The 14809-nt window shown below is 62.8% G+C and overlaps 1 protein-coding gene across 4 annotated transcripts in view; it reads right to left on the reverse strand.

Moving 5' to 3' along the window:
• Positions 1–14609, reverse strand: part of PDE9A (phosphodiesterase 9A) — an 87112-nt gene extending 72503 nt beyond the window's left edge. For 2 of the 4 annotated variants that reach the window (XM_025983343.2, XM_025983342.2), the window contains exon 1: positions 14324–14599. In XM_025983343.2, coding sequence (XP_025839128.2) covers positions 14324–14392 — 69 coding nt within the window. In that variant the 5' untranslated portion in view covers positions 14393–14599. Of the gene's footprint in view, positions 1–14323 lie in introns of all 4 variants that reach the window. The other 2 variants (XM_025983341.2, XM_072739664.1) reach the window with 2 other exon arrangements.
• Positions 14610–14809: the final 200 nt, after the last annotated feature.

Genomic DNA, 14809 nt, shown 5'->3' on the forward strand with positions numbered 1-14809 from the left:
ACATTCTTCTAAAGAAGAGAGGTGCCAGGGGCGCCTGGGTGGCTCAGGCTGTTAAGCTCCTGACTCATGACTCTGGCTCAGGTCATGATGTCAGGGTTGTAACACCGAGGCCCACGTTGGGCTCCACACTGGGCGTGGAGCCTGCTTGAGGAGTCTCTCTCTCTCTCTCACTCTGCCCCTCCCCACAGCAGGTGCATGCAATCTCTCTCTCTCGCTCTCTCTCTCTCAAATAGATAAATAAACAGAATCTTCAAGAAGAGAAGTCCCATATGTTGGAAATGCTCGAGCGTCAGCAACAGCAGAGCCACACCTCCCACCTGCCCACCCAGAAGCGGGTCTGCATCCCAGCTCCCCCCACCCTTCTACGTGTACACCCACACCTCTCTATCCCTGGATCATCTCTCTATCTCCGTATGTCTGTATCGGGGTCTCCAGGGCATGCTTTGAGGATCAGAAATAGTACGTATGCTTCACCAAATAAATGGAAGGAATGGAAAGGGGACGAAACACGTGGGTAGAAAGAGACTTAAGAAGACAACAAACACACACGGTGCCTGGGCCTGCGTTGGATCCTGACTTGAAAACGCACGCACGTGTGTGTGTGTGTGTGTGTGTGTGTGTGATATTCCCCTTTCCTTTCTTGGCCATCATTTGGTGAAGGACGCACACGATCTTTGAACGTCAAAGCATGCCGTGAAGGTGGGTATCATTCTTCCCATTCTGCAGATGTTAAGGCTCAGAGGGTTTCCAAAGTCACACAGCGAGTGACGGCGATGAGCAGGGAGCGTGCGCGTGAGCATCCAGCAGGGAGGTGATTGATGGTCAGCGAGGGAGCAGGGAGGAACTGACGGCGGGGGGTGACCGCCGTGAGACGTGGAGGCCACCGTGCGGAGCTCGGATGCAGCACACGTACAAAGCCTCCTGGAATTGTAGGAGAGTTAGTTTGGGGGCAAACACAAGGCGGGGGGAGGCCCTTGCAGAGCCCATCCCTCCTCAAGCTGGGGGTAATGTCAGCCCCACCTGCTTGGAGGCACCGTGAGCCCCCACGGGGCGGTGTCTGCACTGAGCCCGAGCGGCTGGAGTGACCATCACACCCCCCTTCCCCTGAAGTCTGCGCTGTGGGGCACGGAACCCAAAGCCAGCCTTCCTGGCCCCACCCCCAGCTCTGGTACTCGCGCACCCTGGGGCCGCGGGCAATTCTGTATTGCACACTCCCCGCATCCGCAACGTGCGGCAGACGCCGGGCGGCTCTATAGAGTCCTTACAAAGGTGTGTGCTATGTTGTGGGCGCTGTACAGGTGTCTGCTAGGCAGGTGCCGCCCCCATTTTAGATGTGGAATCTGGGCGTCAGGATCATGCAGCTGGCCCTACAGCAGTGCCAGATGCAAACCCTGGTCTGCCTGGCCTAGGGCTGCTGGGTAAGCAACCAGGGCGATGGCGGAGGAGGGAGTGGGGGGCAGGGGGTTCAGCTAGTGACCTGCGGCACGCCACGGCCTCCCAAGACCCGTCCCTTTATCAAGCATCCTCTCTCTGCTCGGGCACGCGGGAGGCCCTCAGGAAACGTCTATGAGGGGAAAGGCCTTGGGGGGCACCGTTGCTCAGCACGGCATGACTTAACTCCAATGAGATGAAGCAAAACTTGGTGTGGGAGTCGAGAGACATGGAAGCTTTGGTTTGTGTGCAGCCAGCCGGCAGGCAGGGGACGCGGTGACGTCAACACGCACTGGGCCACCGGAGGCCAGCAGCAAGGTGCACGGGGCTGCAGGTGAAGGGACGGCGCGATGGGCTCTCTGCACCCCTTGCCACCTCCAGACCCATGACACCGCGAGGGGACAGCCACTACGCGAGGAGCCTTGGGGACAGGGAGTGAGGCCCAGAGGCCAGAAACCCACAGATCTGCGTGTCTCAGGCCCTGTAGCCCCCTTCCCCACCTTACGTGGGAAAGTCTCTGCAGACAGGATCAGATGAAGGATCCCGGGAGGAGATTAGCCCAGATTATGGAGGGGGGCGGGGGCTTAAATGAAGTCACAAACTGGTAAGGCGGCAGAGGGGGAGGTGACACACAAGACGACGGGTGGTGTGAAGATGGGATAAGAGTCCCGAAGACGCTGGGGCCGGGGATGTGCTGACAGCCCCCGGAGGTGGGGGAAGCAAGGACTGGCTTCCCGCTGGAGCCCCGCAGGGCCCTGATTTCGGGGCCGGGGATGCGGAGCCCGGACTCCGGCCTCCAGAACCGCGAGACCATAAATCTGTGCTGTCTCGGTTCTGCCGATGAGTGGGAGGGGGCCGCAGCAGCCCTAGGAGCTGGTGCCCCCGGCCCCCGGCCTCTGCTCTCAGGCTGCACTGGGGACAGGAGCCCCTGCAGCTGTGGGAGGAGCGGAGCCTGCCTATGACAAGTGGGAGCAAACCCCTGGAGAGCCCGGGGGTGGGGTGCGGGTTCCAGGGGGAGGCCTGTCCCCTTGCCGCCCAGAAGAGCTGCTGTAGGCTCAGCTGGAGCAGGGGCGGGCGGGAGAGGAACGGCCTGGCAAGGCGGGGCAGCTCCTGCCCGGGCTGGCGATGTCCATGAGCAGGACACAGCTGGCAGGCCGTCTGAACACCCCTCCGGCTCGGGCTCCCGGGGCGTCTCAGGGCCCGTGTCCCCGCGCCTGCGTCCACCAGGGGCCGAGACCCCCTCTGCACCGAACCCGTCTGTCACGGCCCATCCGTTCATGGCTTCTGTCACTCTTCTGGGTCGCTCTCTTGCTTTTCTACTTCTGGCATCTGAGGTCAGTCTCCCCGGTTATAAATAATGGATCACAGGGGACTGGAGGTGCAAAAAGCAGAGAGCCGAAAGGCTAAGAGCTGTGCGGAGATGGCGCCCCCCCAAGGACTGCTTTCAGCCAGGACGTTTCGGAAGGTGTCTCTCTGCTTTCAGTTTGCTTTACTTCCTGAGTTCCCGTTCGAATAGGAGGCGGCTCTTGGGGCCCGACCCTTGCATTCCCCACACCCCCCTGCACTGGGCCCCCACCCGCTTGCCCGTCTAATCTGCACCCCTCCTTCCAGGGTCTCTGTCCAGCTCTGCTGTCTCAGGGTGCCGAGTGTGGGACAGTGCGACCCACCCCAGGGTCTGGGCTCCTTCATGCTCCGGGGCGCTGGGGAGGATCACCCATGGGACACCCCCAGCATGCAGCCCTCAGCTGCGTCGGGCAGGGCTAAGGGGGTGGCAGTGGCAGCGGGGCAGGATGAAAAGACACGGGGAGACCTAGCCTGGGAGGCAGGAAAACCCTCCTCACCTGGGACCCCGAGCTCGGGCACCTGGGAGGGTGAGCATCCTGGCTCCCACCCTCTTTCCCAGCAGGGAGGACGTAGGGGCGCCAGGAGTGTGCGGCAGAGGGGCTGCTGGCGCGGGAGCTGGCCCTGCCTGGGTGTCCTTGTGGTGGGTGACAGGTGGCCGCAGAGCCTTGGCCGCTGTTAGGAGTGGGGCGCAAACCCTGAGAACTCCAGGCGGCCCAGGCCTTGGGGCCTTTTCAGGGGAACCTGTGAAGGCTTTGGGAGGAGGGCTGACGCATCTTCCTGCTCCAGCCTCCTTCCCGGGAGGTACACGGGGGACCGCGACCTCACCCAAGTATTCTCCAGTAATCATTCACCACCCCCGACCTTCCCGAGACCCATGCTGGGCTCTGCATTTGCTTGAAACCCAGAATCCAGAGCAGAGACAGCCCAGGACGAGAGGCAGAAGCGGGTCAAGTTCTCACGTCCTTCCGTCCACCCCCGCTTGGCTGGCCTGGGAAGCAAAGCCCAGTCCCTCCACTTAGAGACCCCACGGGAACCACGGGGACCCTCCTCCCGTTACAAGGCCACGTTGTTTCAAGTGCATGAGGCAGGCGCACGGAAGGAGGGGTCTGTTTTTATTCAAAGTTCTTTTTCGTGATGCTCCTCAAATAAAACCACTTCACATCACCTTTGAAATAATTGTAAACCCCCCAGAAGGACGGCGGGGCGGTGAGGGCGGTGAGGGCGGGGACACCTCATCCTGCAACAGTCGACAGTCGCGTGAGCTGGGGACGGGTGCGAGCCGAGGCCAGGGGCATGGAAATCCGAGACGTGGGGCAAAGTGGGAAGCTCAGCGGCCTCGGGGCGTGGAAGAGAGGTCTTTCCTGTCTGCCTCTGGGCCTCCTCGGTCCCCTTTTCTTTATATGGCCTTGAAATTTCATTAGGAAAACTGCACGCGGCTTTGCGTCCCGAAGGGAAGCGTGTCTGAGCGTGTGTGCGAAGGGGTCTCAGGCCTCCCCCGGCCCTTCCTTGTCCTTCAGAGGCTGCTGGCCTCCACCTGCCGGCTGAAGCCTCGGGCCTCCTGCGGAGCTGCCACACCTCGCTCCAAGGTTAGGGTTTCTGCTCAGTGCCGCTGGACTTCTGGGGGTGGCGTGTCACCGTGATGTGACCTCAGCTGCGGCCTGTGTCTCCCCAGCCATGTGGGCCAAAGACCTGCGTGCGGGCTCCCTCTTCCGTTTGATGCCTGGAGCTCGCAGTGGCTGAGAGCCGCCAGCCCCCCGGCTCTTTCTTCCGGAAGCCAAGCCTCGGCCCTTAGGAGGGGCAGGTGGGGGGTGGAGGCACCTCGAGGGGCCCCGTTGGTGGCCGGACCCCCGTCGGCTCCGGGGTGGCCTCTCAGGCTGTCTGCTCTCTCTCTCTGGAGGACGTGCAGAGGGCTCGCCACAGGGGCTGAGGCCGAATCAGAAATCCAGACCGGTGGGGCGGGGTGGGGGGGGCCGGGAGGGGCCGAGTGTCCCAGGAGGCCTGGCATGCAGCCTGTGGCCTCAGCTGCTCCTGCACTAATACCCGGGGGGGACCCAGGGTCCCCCATCCCTGGAGACCCGTCACTTCTCAGCGCCTCCCCTGCAAGGGCCGCCCGTCCCGCCGGCCTCCAGACACTACCTGCACCTGCGTCCACGCAGCTCCCTGAGCCTGGCACCCTTTTCCTTCACCTGTTCTGCACGGTGCCACCAGCACAGCTTCAAGAAACATCTGTGGGGGGAAATCCATCGCTCCTACACTTCTCCCATGCACTCCTTTGCTACGGGGAGCTCCTCTCTGGACCCCGGGCTCCTTGGAATACCTGGGGCCGGCTTTGCCAGCGGGACACGGATGCCATCTCCCACCTCTGCTACTTGGGGCACAGCCTTCCAAACAACACATGCAAAATGAGTTCAAATGTGTGCTGGGACCACAGCCATGCATCTGGGCAGCTCCAGGAGGTTTGGGGGCGGGAGGAATCTTCAGCTCTAGGGACTCCAAATGGCCAGGCCTCATTGGCCATCCCTGGGGTCACATTTTCCAGCCCTTCTGGGGTCTGTTCTGAGCCCCGGATGCTCTGTGATCCGTGGCGCCGGCAAGATGAGGTCGGGGGGCTTGAGGGGCTTCACTGAGAGATTTCAGGGTGTGCATGAGCCTCGAACCACTGCTCACATCTCAACTTTGCCCCGCGTGAAGTTTACAGAGCTCCACTCTGAGCAGAATCACTTTGGGGGCCGCTCCCCACGCGCTCTGGGGATGGCCCAGTGACAGCCTGGCTTGCCCGCCTCGCCCTGCGGCTTCCATCCACCGCCAGCTCTCCCATCTGCTCTGGCAGATGCAAATTCAACATTATTAAAGATCTCTAGATGATAATGTCAACCGCACTGCCTCTTTTTCTGTTATTTGTAAGGCTATAAAAGTTAAAAAAAAAAACAAAAAACAAAAAACAAAACCACAACAATTCTCTAAAGGCAGAAGCTGTGAGGATAAAGAGCCTGAATCACTGGGCTCCGTTAACTGTTCTGTTTGCAAAATAAATCAATCCGGTGTGCAGCTGACCCCCAGAATGACCGGACGCCATCTGGACGCCCTCCTGGCCACCCTACGCCGCTCTTTGGTGGTGTTGATTGCGGGACAGGGTGGCGGCTTTTCCTTATGGCGGTGTTCTGGGCTAAACGGAGAGACGTCGTGCCAAATCCTGCCAACTCCTGCCATTCCACGGTGGGCTCTGACTTTGTTTCCCCAAAGCACCTGCGCCTCGTCTCCCCCAGGGCTGAGCAGCTGCCCCAGGCTGCACACGGTGCGGGGTGGGGGGCCGAGGGCCTGTGGGGGAGGCGAGGCCAGCAGCCCAGTGGTGGCAAAGCTGGCGGAGCAACCCCGGGGCCGCCACGGCCAGCGCCCAGCCACACACTCTGCCAGCACAGCTCCTTTCAGCAGCAGAATTACTTACTGTTAAGTGCTGTGGGCATCACAACCACCCCCTCCAGCAAAATAAATGCAGCTGAAGCCTGGAACCCTAATGCAACTGGAGAGCTGGCGTGCACTCAGGGCTGGTTGTCCTAGTTCATCTGGGCCCGCCTGCCTGAGTGCTCACCCGCGCGCCCGGCCCCCTCACTGCAGGCCCTGCAGCTCCACCTCCGAGCAGGCATGGTGGGAGGGTAAACCAAAGGCATCTGTGGTCAGGAAGCATGGTACCACCGAGCTGGAAGGACCTCGGGGCTGGACGGGCCCCGCATGTCACCGAGCGCGCCTGGACACGGACCCCATGCACACAGGGACGGGGGCCATCTGCCAACCCTGGAGCCCGAAGCCGGGGGTCTCGGTTAGACTCTCCCAACTAGACACGGAGATCTGACTGCCTTCCATCCACAACGCGAATAAATAGAACAAATAGATACAAAGGACAAGGCCTTTTCTGTGGCGCTCGGCCGTGCTTTAGCGCCTGACACACATTTACCCCTTTCATCAGAGCAACCGCGTGCGGCAGATGCTCCCTTCACCCCACTTCACAGGTGGAGTCACCGAGGCATGGAAGTCACTCACGTGCCCAGGGCTCTGGCAGGAGCCAGGTCCAAGGCGGACGCACTCGCCCCAGAACCCTCGCTCTCGACCCCGACACCACGCGGCCAAGAGACGGACGGGATGTCACTGCATCTGGGAGGCACCCACCTTCCCCGAGTGGTTTCCTTCCCCGCCTCTTACATGTCACCCCTCACGGACCACGCCGCATGCAACACCGATGAACACGACTGGGGGGAGGGCTTTCAGTAGAATGGCATTTTCCAGAAAACACAGTAATACGCCCATTGCAATAGACCTAGGCTTTGCACACTGAGGAAATGAGACCGTTGACGGTCACCAGGCGGGTTCACTGGGGGTGGAACCGATAAGCGGAACGAGGGACACATAGTCTTAGGAAGGGAAGAGAGCCGACCTGTGCCACGACGTGGACGGGCCTGGAGGACGCCGCGCTCAGGGAAACGAGCCAGGCATGGAGGGATGGTCCCGGGGGACCCGGAGCAGTGGGATCCAGGGGGAGAAGGTGGGCACCAGCGGCTCGGGGAGTTAGTTGGGGACGGAGCTCCAGTCCGGGAAGACGGAAAAGTTCACGACGGGTGGCGGGCACAGCCGCACAAGGACGTGAGTGCGCACCACGCCACAGAGCTGTGCACCCGGCAACGGTTAGGATGGTAAATTTTAGATCCGTAGTTTGCTATCACTTAAAAAAAAGAAAAGTCCTGCAGGGCGTGTAAAGCAAACGCGCTCCTGAGACGTCCCGGCTCTCGGTTAACCTTCTAGACCGGGCTTTGGGGGGTGCCGTGAGCTTCACTTCTGGCAAATGGTCCCACCAGGGGATCAGCTCGGGGACCCGGGGAGCAGATGTGGCACCGTGCTGGAGGTGAGGGGGGACGGGTGTACAGGGGTGGGTGCAGTCAAGGCAAATAAACCACGCTGTCAACTACAGAGATTTTTTTGAGGTTGCAAATGTCCGGGGCCATCTCCAAAGAGCTGAGCGCCGTTTGTGCAGTGGGCCCCCCAGGTGACCACACAGCGAATGTGCCGGGGACAGGGCGCTTGGACAGGACAGGACAGTGCATGAGCCTCTTTTATTCCTGCAGGTGCGTCTTTACGCATGCATTCTTAGAAGATTTTTTTTTTAAGATTTTATTTATTTATTCATGAGAGACACACAGAGAGAGGTAGAGACACAGGCAGAGGGAGAAGCAGGCTCCCTGCACAGAGCCTGATGCGGGATTCAATTCCGGGACTCCAGGATCACGCCCTGGGCCGCAGGCAGGCGCCCAACCGCCGAGCCACCCGGGCGTCCCAGAAGATTTTTTTCTAATAAGGATTCAGAACGCTGGAAGTGCACACGCTAAACTCAACTCAAAATGGGGAGGAAACAGCCCCACGAGCTGAGCAAGAGGCTGTGGTTCTATCTCGAGCCGTTCGAAGCAGGGCCACGAGCTTGCAAACTGCACCGGGCTTGGAGCCGGGTCCCCAGGCTGGGGCTCGTGCTTCCGGGGAGGATGGCAGGTAATGCTGGGCCGGCACGTGCCAGCCCGGTGGTCACCTTTCACCTTAGCGTCCTAGTGGCCGACGGGGAAGTTCAGACGCAGGGGGCCTCCTTCCCTGGGGTGGGGCCAGCTGGTGGGCTGCTGCTGTCTTGTCGAGGAGGATACCTGGGGGTCCCTTTGCATCTGCCGGGTACCTTCTTAATCCTTCCAGCCAAAGACCTCCGTCAGCTCCCAGTAAGCGAGGTCTGCTCGGTCATCAGCAGCTCGGGGGCAGGTGACTGGGTGTGGATGGCTCAGCCTGTGCCCTCCGCTGTGGGAAGGGCGTCGGGGGCATGCCCACCACCCCCAGCCTGCAGAGCCAGGACAGGGGCTCCCGTGACCAAGGCTACCTGTGCACCCAGTCCCGCTGTCTGACCGCGGGGCCGTGTCCTGGGCTCCCCGTGGCTCTGCATCAGCTGCTCGGCCCAGTCCCTGTTTCATCTTTCATCTGCACGTCAGTTCACGTGAGCTGTCTGACGGGGACACCATGCCCTTGGTCTGCTCTTGCTTCTCCTCCCTGACGGCTGGAGCTGTGCTCTGCACGTTTCTGAGGCCAGGCGGGCCTGAGCCCAGGCTGCCGGCCCTCCCGGCTCTGTTTCCAGCAAGTTGGAGTTGAAGGTGTCCCGGACAGGGGGATGCAGGGGGCCCGGGGCCTTGGCTCAGGCTCACAGTGGGCTCGTGGGGATACGAACCAGTGACAGGAGCGTCCTGGGGGAGGCGGGAGCCTGGGTCTTCATGCAGGACGTGCTCACTGAGCCTCCCCGCGTGGCCGGCTCGCCCTAGGCCCTTCGCTTACTGCTTAGCACCATCTGTGGCCACCCAACGGGGCCACCACTGCTGTGCCCACTTTTCCAAGGAGAAGGTGACTGCCCTCGGTCCCCCCACCCCCCTGGCTGGATAGAATTCAGAGACGCTGCGTTTCTAAGAGTTTCCGTTTGCACAATGCCCGTGGGGGCACCGCGGGCCGGCAGGCCCATCTACTCGTTGAGGAAGAGGCTCAACACACACGGTGTTCTTGTTCAGTCCCACCTCCCAGCTGTGACGCAGCTGGAGACAGAGGGGTCATCGCCAGCTGGGGGGCAGGCCTGGAGGCAAAACGTGGCCCCCATCGCTGCCAGACCATCTCCGTTCTACGCTGCAAACCAAGACGGTGTGGGACGACCCCCATCTCCCAGCTTGGAGTCTCCAAACATCCCCGCGTTGCAATTCGCTTCTGTCACCATTTCAGTGTCTGCAGAAATATCCTGAGCCATAAACACTCAACGGAAGGTACACAGACGGTGCTCGAGGCGCCGAGGGTGGCCGAGGGGAGTCCCCGTCACCCGGCGGGGGTGCGGGGCGAACCAAGAGCAGCGCCCGCGCCCGGAGGACTCGTCTGCCCGGCCGGTGCACACAGCCCTGCGCCAACCGAGAGCGGCCCCTCTGCGGCCGGGCCCCGCTGGCCCTGAGCGAGGGCAGAGCAGGTCGCACATCTTAAAGTGAAAGGAAGTGTTCGCTGGGCTTTGCCAGGTGGCAGGACAGACGTGCTTTCCAGGAGGGGGAAAGGTGCCCAGGAGCCCGGGGCCCGGAGGGCCCTGCCGTGCTGACCACACGGGACAAGGCGGGGGCGGCTCAGCTGCACCCTTCAAAGAAGAGAAGAGGGGACGGCTCTGAAGGAGCGAGGCCGGCCCGCGTTTGCACCAAGGCCAGAAACAAGAGTGGAGGAGCCTGAAGCCCCTTGGGGGGCACAGGGAGGGGGGGGGCTGGCCGGGCTGCGGAGGCCTCAACTCCAAGGGCAGGGAGGAGGGCCTGGCCACGAGGAAAACCGGGTTAGGGCCCTGCAGGTTCCCGGGGGAGGAACCTTGCACCTCCTGGGATCCCGGAACCCCTGCACAGCGGGCCCTGGGCTGTGTGGACGCTGGCTCCCTGGGAGGAGGCGGGACAGCCGAGCGCACTGGGCCCGGGGAGGGGACAGCAGTCCGCCACGGGGCCCACCCGCAAACGGTGAGCCGGGAACCGTCTTCTGTAGATATTTTAACAGCCTTCCAAGGCTACTCTTCCCTTTGGGTTTTTTCTCATTTGTTTCCTTGTTTCAGAGCAGAAACCACTTACCAAAGTCAAGTGGCTCTTTGTTTTTTTTTCCGACATGGGTTCCAGCTGCAGAATGAGGCTGGGGTCCCCGCGGCAGTGAGGCCGGGACGAGGACACAAGGGCTCCGCGTGGCCGAGGGTGGTCCGGGCTGAGTGCCATGACCGGGGCACTGTTCCTGAGGGAGCCACCAGGCCAGGGCAATGCACCAACGGAGGTGTCCCTTCCAGAGGCGGTAGGAGCTCCGGAATGGCCATTCGGGCCCAGAGGAGGGTTCTCAGCAGCCGCAGCCCAAAGCCAGGCCCCAGGGTCGCACGGACGCCTCACTCCTCTTCATGCATGAGATCATGGAACTCACGCTTGGACCTGCTACCAGGCGGCCCCCCCCCCTTCCCCAACGCCAAGGGCATCATCCTGGCACCCCCAGGACATCCCAGCTGAGCACACCCTCTCTGGATGTACCGTGGGCGAGAAAGGAACAGGGGCAGCAGACGAAAGAAAAAAGCAAACCCTCTGAGCAAAGCAGAGAAACAGCAGCTTCTAGAGAAGAGTCCTCTGGAGACGGGGTCCCCAGCTATGCAGGTCTGGGGACCCTGGCTCCCAGCTCTCACCTCCAACAGGAGCAGAGGAGGAGGGATGTAGGGGACAGGTGCATGGAGTGAGGCTGTTCCCTCGGCCATCCAGCTGTTCCTAACCTGGGTCTCCCTAAGGCTTCCCAGTCTGCAAACCACCCCCACCTGCAGGGCCCCCCCAAGCCAGTCTTCACCAAGGGAGGGAGCCTGTTCATCAGGCCCCCCCACTGCTGGCACCACAGCCCTGCCTCACCGGCGGGGCCCGCTGTGTCCTCCCGTCCGTCCCTGGGCGCCCTGCGACAGCTGTGGTTTACTCTCTGTGAGGCCATGGCCTGGTGGAACCAAGTCGCGGGCGTCACGTTCACACAGGACCCAGGCCTCGGCTCAGGGTGGCTGATTGATAGTCTGCAGAGCGGGCTAAGGGACTGGCCTCGTCAGGCCGATTCCACGACGGGTATCCCCACCTGATGCAGAGGTTGAGGACCTCACCTGGCCGCGGGGAGGGAGGCGAGGCCCTGGGAGCAGCCTGCACAGCTCCCTGCCACCCTCACCAGCCACCCCTGCCCTCCGAGCCCCCTCCGCACAGCCGCTGAGGAAGGGCCAAAGATGGAAGATCGGTCCCCCCAAGGCCACCCAGACCCCCAGATTCCCACTGCTGGTCTCATGCTGTATCACCCCGGGCTGGTGGGGGAGCTGTGCGTCTAGAATTCTCTACATGTCAGAAAGCTCTGAACCAGCTGTCTGAGCGAGGGCTGCAGGGTTTCTTCAAGTGCCCGAAACGCCTGCAGTGTCATCACCCCAGGTGCATCCTCAGACAAGGCAGGCGGCCTCCCCTCAGACAACTGGAGACCGGTCCCCCTCAGCTTTGCTGGGGCAGGTTGCACCGGCAGGAGTCACTGCTGTGACGGCTCTCCCCCCACGTTTGTGCCCTCTCGGCAGGGAGCGTGGGGTGCCCAAGAGCTGGGTGACTGGAGCAGCAGAGGGCAGAAATGAGGCGGGGCCACAGGACTGGGGGGCGCACAGCAGCGCAGACCCAGCAAGCAACCCCCCCAGCATGCCCTCCCCGAGGACTCACCGGTGGGGGTAGGGGTCTGTGTCCATGACCTTCCGGGTGGGGGGGGGAAGAGCTCTGAAGGATAAAAGGGAGACAGAGCACCCCCCCAATCCAGTGCTTGGGGCCTTAAGGAAAGAGCGTTTGCTGCAAACACTCTCAGCGGAGACGTCTGAGGTCCCCATGATACCGCAGGGTGTGAGGTGAGGGGCCCAGTGTCATTTTGCAGCACAAGCATGAAAACCCCAAATGCTTCAGGTCTCAGCTCTCAGCCAGGCCTAGAAGCCCAGCGATGACCCTTCAACGGCGTCAACAGCAAAGGCAGAGGGCGCAGAGCAAGGTCAAGAGCCAGTAAGGGACGTTGGGGACACGGGAGAGGTGCAAGGGGCACAGCCACCTGGGCTGCCCCCTCCCCTGTTGGATCAGCGAAGGCCACTTGTGGACAGAGACACTCGTGCGTGGGGCCTCCTGTTCCCACAGGGCCCCAGCCTCTCCGCTCGCACCGTCGGGGGGGCTTCTCACGACCGTCCATCAAGCGGACACGGGAGCAGGTGGCTCACAGCTGCCCAGGGACTTGCTCCGGGCCACGGGGCGTGGTGGGGCGAGCACTGAGCAGCAGGTGCGGCCCCTCCCAAGGCACAGCCTCCCTCCTGAATGCAGGTGCGCCCACACGGCGGTTCTTCCCGCAGGTCACCCCAACCTCAGGTGTGTCAACTTCCGAAAACCAGCCAGCCCGCGATGCCGGCAGAGCTCGCCAGACCACGCTCACCTCCCACCCTCCGGCACCTCGCTTCCACTTTTTAGCCACTTCCAATCGAGCTTCCGGGGAGGCCTTTGGGAAGTTCTGGGGAGCAAGCTGCCACTTCTGACCTGGTGACAACATCTCATCTCCTCTCTTACAAAAGATAAAAAGGGCCAGTCTTTGAGAATTCTCATCTGGTGGGGTAGGGGCGTGTGTGCGGTTCGTGCGCGGGCGTGCATATCCGTGTACGCCTGTGTGCATGTTGTGCGTGGACACGCATGTGCACATGTGTATGTGCACGCGTGGGCATGCTTGTGCGTGCGTGTGTACACTGAAGCAGAGAAGTATTCAGCCGAGGGGCCTGTCTTCCTTTGAGGGGGCTGTTAAATCCCGGTTCAGTCCCAGGGGCCTAGTCCTGGAAGCCGGGGGGCCGGGGTGCGGTCCTGCCCCCGCCACTGCCCGACTGCCCAGCACCGATGAAGTGAGAGTGTTGACAACCTGGCCTTGCGGAGGCTTCCTGTTCCCGGCTCTCTGATTCTATTAAAGCGGGTGGTGGTGGGGGAAGGGGAGTTCCACTTCCCTGGGATGGAGATGGGGATGGCGAGGGTGCGGGTGGCTTGCCGGCCAGTCCGTCAGCTGGCAGAGGCACTCCGGAGACCTCCGGAGAGACCCCCCGTTCTGCCCACGCCTACTGGCCGACTGGCTGGGGGGCCCTGCCCCCGGGGGGGGGGGGTTGGTCCTTGAGAAGAGCAAGGTGAGAGGTGGCAGCTGCAGGGCTTCCCTGAACCGTCCAGCTGAAGTTTGGGAGTGATTCCTCACGTGGCTTCCCCCCACCCCTGGGGTTGGGGGGGCTTCAGGAGGAGCTAAAGATCCCCCCTCCAAGCCAGCTCTCTTATTGTTCCTCTCTGCCAATCAGAAGCAGGGGCCCAGGGCTCTGGACTCAGGCCAGGGGCTTAGAAAGGGAGGCGCCGGGAACAAAGGGGGTCTGCTCTGGACAGTGGAGCCGGTTAGGGCCGCTGGACCCTGGGAGGGCTTTGGGTATCTGGGGAAGGGCAGAGGGACCACAGGGTTGGTCCAGCCTGGCACCCGGCCTCTCCCTGGGCCCAGGGGCAGGGCCAGCCTCAAGGAGCCCCTCTGCTGTCAGAGCTGTCCATCTGCGGGTCCGGGTGGGGGGCAGGAGCAGCCCCTGCTCCCCGCAAGCCCCGCCCCCCGCACCTGCTCCCCTCCACTGCCTGGGGTGGGGTTGGGGGGGTCGCGGGTCCCGGGTCACCCTCCCGCCCCAGTCGCCACCCCTGCACCCGGACCGTGTCCCGCAGGGCAGCCCAGGGGCTCGGCCGCTCTGGGGTCCTTGGGAGGGACGGGGCGCACTTCCTGCACCAGCCCCTGAACCTACAAACTCAGCGCGATGAGACCCAGAGGGGGGTGCACAGCAGCCCCGCAGCGCCCGCCCCCAGCCCAAGTTGTCGGAGGCTGAGCCTGGACCCCGCGACCGTGGGACCCCGGAGCTGCCCCAGGGAAGGGGTCTCCACGGGGGCGGGGGGTGAGCACGGGGGAGGGGGGCTACCTTCTGAATGCGCCCATCAATGTCCAAGTAGATGGCCTTGGGCCGGTAGCTGGAGGAGCCGGATCCCATCTTGCGCCCAGCGGCGGCACTGGGACTTTTGACTGTACTTTCTCGACGCCAGCCGCCGCGGGGAGGGCGGGAGTGGGAGGGAGGAGGGGGCGGCGGCGGGAGGACGGCGGGGACCAGCCAACCAGGGCGCCGCCACCGCCACCGGTGCGGGTCGGCAGCCGCCTCGGGCCGCGTCTAGGCTCTGCTCCGCCTCCGGCCCGGCCTCCCTCCTCCTCCCTCTGCCTGCCTCCCCCCTCCTCCTTCCCTCATTTCCCTCCCGCCCCCTCCTGCCCTCCTCCTCCTTCTCCTCCTCCTCCCCCTTCCTCCCCATCCCTCCTCCCCTTCCCTTCTCTCCTCCCCTTCCCTTCCCTCCTCCCCTTTCCCTTCCCTTCCCTCCTCCCCCTTCCCTCCCTTCCCATATTAAGGCACACCCCCTCT

This window comes from Vulpes vulpes, chromosome 15, assembly GCF_048418805.1.
Source record: "Vulpes vulpes isolate BD-2025 chromosome 15, VulVul3, whole genome shotgun sequence".
Classification (NCBI taxonomy): Eukaryota; Metazoa; Chordata; class Mammalia; order Carnivora; family Canidae; genus Vulpes; species Vulpes vulpes.